Raw genomic sequence first — 2,500 nt, forward strand, 5'->3', positions numbered from 1 at the left:
CACACTCTCACACATACACACGCATGTTCTCTCTGGCTCCCAACCACCTTAATGCTTCCTTAATCCTTACCCCGCCCCCAAACACACACACACACACGCACACACACACGCACCCCGCCCACCTCTCCTCACCTGGACGTTTGGTCCGCATTTGCTGATGTATTTGCCGCAGTAGCGAACAACCTGGAACGTCTTTCCCTGCTTCTCCGCCACCGCCATCATCGCCTCCAATGTCGGCTGCAGTGGTGGTGGTGGTGCATGGTGAGTAGCCGTCAGTCGCTTACAGACACGTCCACATTCCACTTCCACACGACACACACACACACACGTGCACACGCAATGAACCATGCACACAATAAACCACGCCCATATACGATGAAGGCACAGTACCAGATGGTCTGGGTGGAGCTTGTGTGCACGCTGCAGAAGACGTGATGCCTCAGTGTCGCGCCCAATCTCCATCGCAAGTCCAGCCAGCCTGCATTCCATCGGTGGTGGTGGATGCATGTGGCTGTCAGCAAACAAATGTGCGTGTGTGCGTGTGTGTGCGTGTGTGTGTGTGTGTGTGCGTGTGCGTGTGTGTGTGTGTGTGTGTGTGTACGCACTCCATCCAGTTGACGTCGCGCATGGGTCGGCAGCTCGCCGCTTTCTTGCGGTACTCAAAGCACTTCGGCTTGTCTCCAACTTCCTCGCACACCTGACAAGGAAATGTGTGGTTGTGTGCGTGTTGTGAGTGCTCTGTGCATGTGTATGTGTGTGTGTGTTGCAGGCAAGCGCGCTTCAGCACACGTAACAGAAGAGTGCAACTCAGTGTGAGACATCATCGCAACTATCCATGATGGCGTTGACACGTACGAGAGCGAGTGTGTCGTATGGGTCAGGACAGTCCGGAGCAGCGTCAACCACTTGCTGGCACAGCCGCTTGGCAACGTCGTATGCCTATGGGTCAATCGTGACAACCGAGATAGCAGATCAGCGCGGCGAAGACGACAAGATGAACGCAGTCACGATGCTGAACAACTGCGCGATCAACGACACAAAGCACCCCAACGAGCAACAACTTAAACCCACACACACACACACACATCCATTCAAGCATCAACACACACACACACACGATACCTGGCGGGTGTAAGCTTTGTTAGCTTCGCCCATGACGTTGATGAAACGCGAGGGAAGGGCGTTCTTGCGGGAGCGCACGCCTCGCTTCTTAAACCGCCGCTTTTGTGTGTGTGCAATCATCTTCTCCATGTCAGCGGGGCGGTGGTGGCGGTCGTCGAGGACGTCTTCTGTGCGCAGGCTCAGCTCCAAGTCCGTGAAGCGCAAGCGGCCACCACTTGGATTGGGCATGCCATGCGCGTGGGTTGAGGAAGAAGCTGCTGCTGCTGCTGCTGCACCTGCGCTGTTGCTGCCAATTGACCGTCGCGATGAACTCTGCCGCTTGGCGCGCTTGCGACGCGGCGTGGACACCTCTTCCACAATATCATCGTCGTCGCTGGCTGCTGTCTCGTCGTTGACGTAGTCTTCATCGTTATCGTCGTCCCCGCCTTCATCAAACTCATCATCGTCATCGTCATCATCATCGTCGTCGAAGTCGTTGTCTTCTTCCACATCATCCCCATCATCCTCTGCCAGAAGAGGGTCAATCTCGTCAGGAACACCGCCATGGGTGTGACTGCTGCTGCTAGGCCCCGTGGCTGGCGGCAGCGTGATGTGGTCCATGTCATCATCAGCCATGGTTGTGTGTGTGTGTGTGTGTGTGTGTGTGTGTGTGTGTGTGTGTGTGTGTGTGTGTGTGTGTGTGTGTGTGTGTTTAGCAGCTGTTGTGCGCTGAGTGCTGTGTTGGCCGATAATTGGCGATGTTACCAACAAATGTTCAGGACTTGCCACCAGCCAGCCAGCAAACGACAAACGGCAACCACACACCACGTTCACCACAACACGTTCGCACGATGAGTGGCGAGGTTGGAAAGGAGTTCTTCACCACGTTCCGCGGGAAGCTGCAAGGTACACACACACACACACGCACACGCACATACACATGTATGCACATGCATGTCCATGCACGCGTGCTGGCTGATTATAGCTTGTTTGCACCTCCAGGCAGTCACAGTGTACACCTGACACCTCACATGCGTGTCCCCCTTGATGTTGTTTCGATTCGACTGTTCAGAGCTTCGAACGAAGCTTGAAGCGCTCAGCACCGATGCTTCCAGAGACGAGTTGACAAAGGCGCTGGATGACATCACAAAGGAGACTGCGGCCGTCTCCAAATACTTGACAGACTCAACACCCTTCCTTCCCGCTTACGACAACCGCTCCAGCCAAACAGTGTGTGTGTGTGTGCAACTGTGTGTGTGTGTATTTATGCAACTGTGTGTGTGTAACTGTGTGTTTGTGTGTGCAACTGTGTGTGTGTGTGTGTGTAACTGTGTGTGCAACTGTGTCTGCGTGGGTGACTGCATTTGTGAGTTGCTGGTGCCAGTGACAGGGTGTGTGC

At 54.7% G+C, this 2,500-nt stretch overlaps 2 protein-coding genes across 2 annotated transcripts in view; one reads left to right on the forward strand and one right to left on the reverse strand.

Annotated features, from left to right (window-relative positions):
• The window catches only part of PTSG_03440 (uncharacterized protein), a gene marked incomplete at both ends in the record, with an annotated part of 8,544 nt that extends 6,807 nt beyond the window's left edge, over window positions 1–1,737 (reverse strand). The window contains 5 exons of the mRNA XM_004995969.1: window positions 133–237; window positions 391–478; window positions 606–697; window positions 856–939; window positions 1,123–1,737. Coding sequence (XP_004996026.1) covers window positions 133–237; window positions 391–478; window positions 606–697; window positions 856–939; window positions 1,123–1,737 — 984 coding nt within the window. The remainder of the gene's footprint in view (window positions 1–132; window positions 238–390; window positions 479–605; window positions 698–855; window positions 940–1,122) is intronic.
• A 132-nt stretch (window positions 1,738–1,869) lies between these two features.
• Window positions 1,870–2,500, forward strand: part of PTSG_03441 (uncharacterized protein) — a 3,028-nt gene continuing 2,397 nt past the window's right edge. The window contains exons 1-2 of the mRNA XM_004995970.1: window positions 1,870–2,007; window positions 2,174–2,331. Coding sequence (XP_004996027.1) covers window positions 1,953–2,007; window positions 2,174–2,331 — 213 coding nt within the window. The 5' untranslated portion in view covers window positions 1,870–1,952. The remainder of the gene's footprint in view (window positions 2,008–2,173; window positions 2,332–2,500) is intronic.

Source organism: Salpingoeca rosetta (genome assembly GCF_000188695.1).
Source record: "Salpingoeca rosetta unplaced genomic scaffold supercont1.7, whole genome shotgun sequence".
Classification (NCBI taxonomy): Eukaryota; class Choanoflagellata; order Craspedida; family Salpingoecidae; genus Salpingoeca; species Salpingoeca rosetta.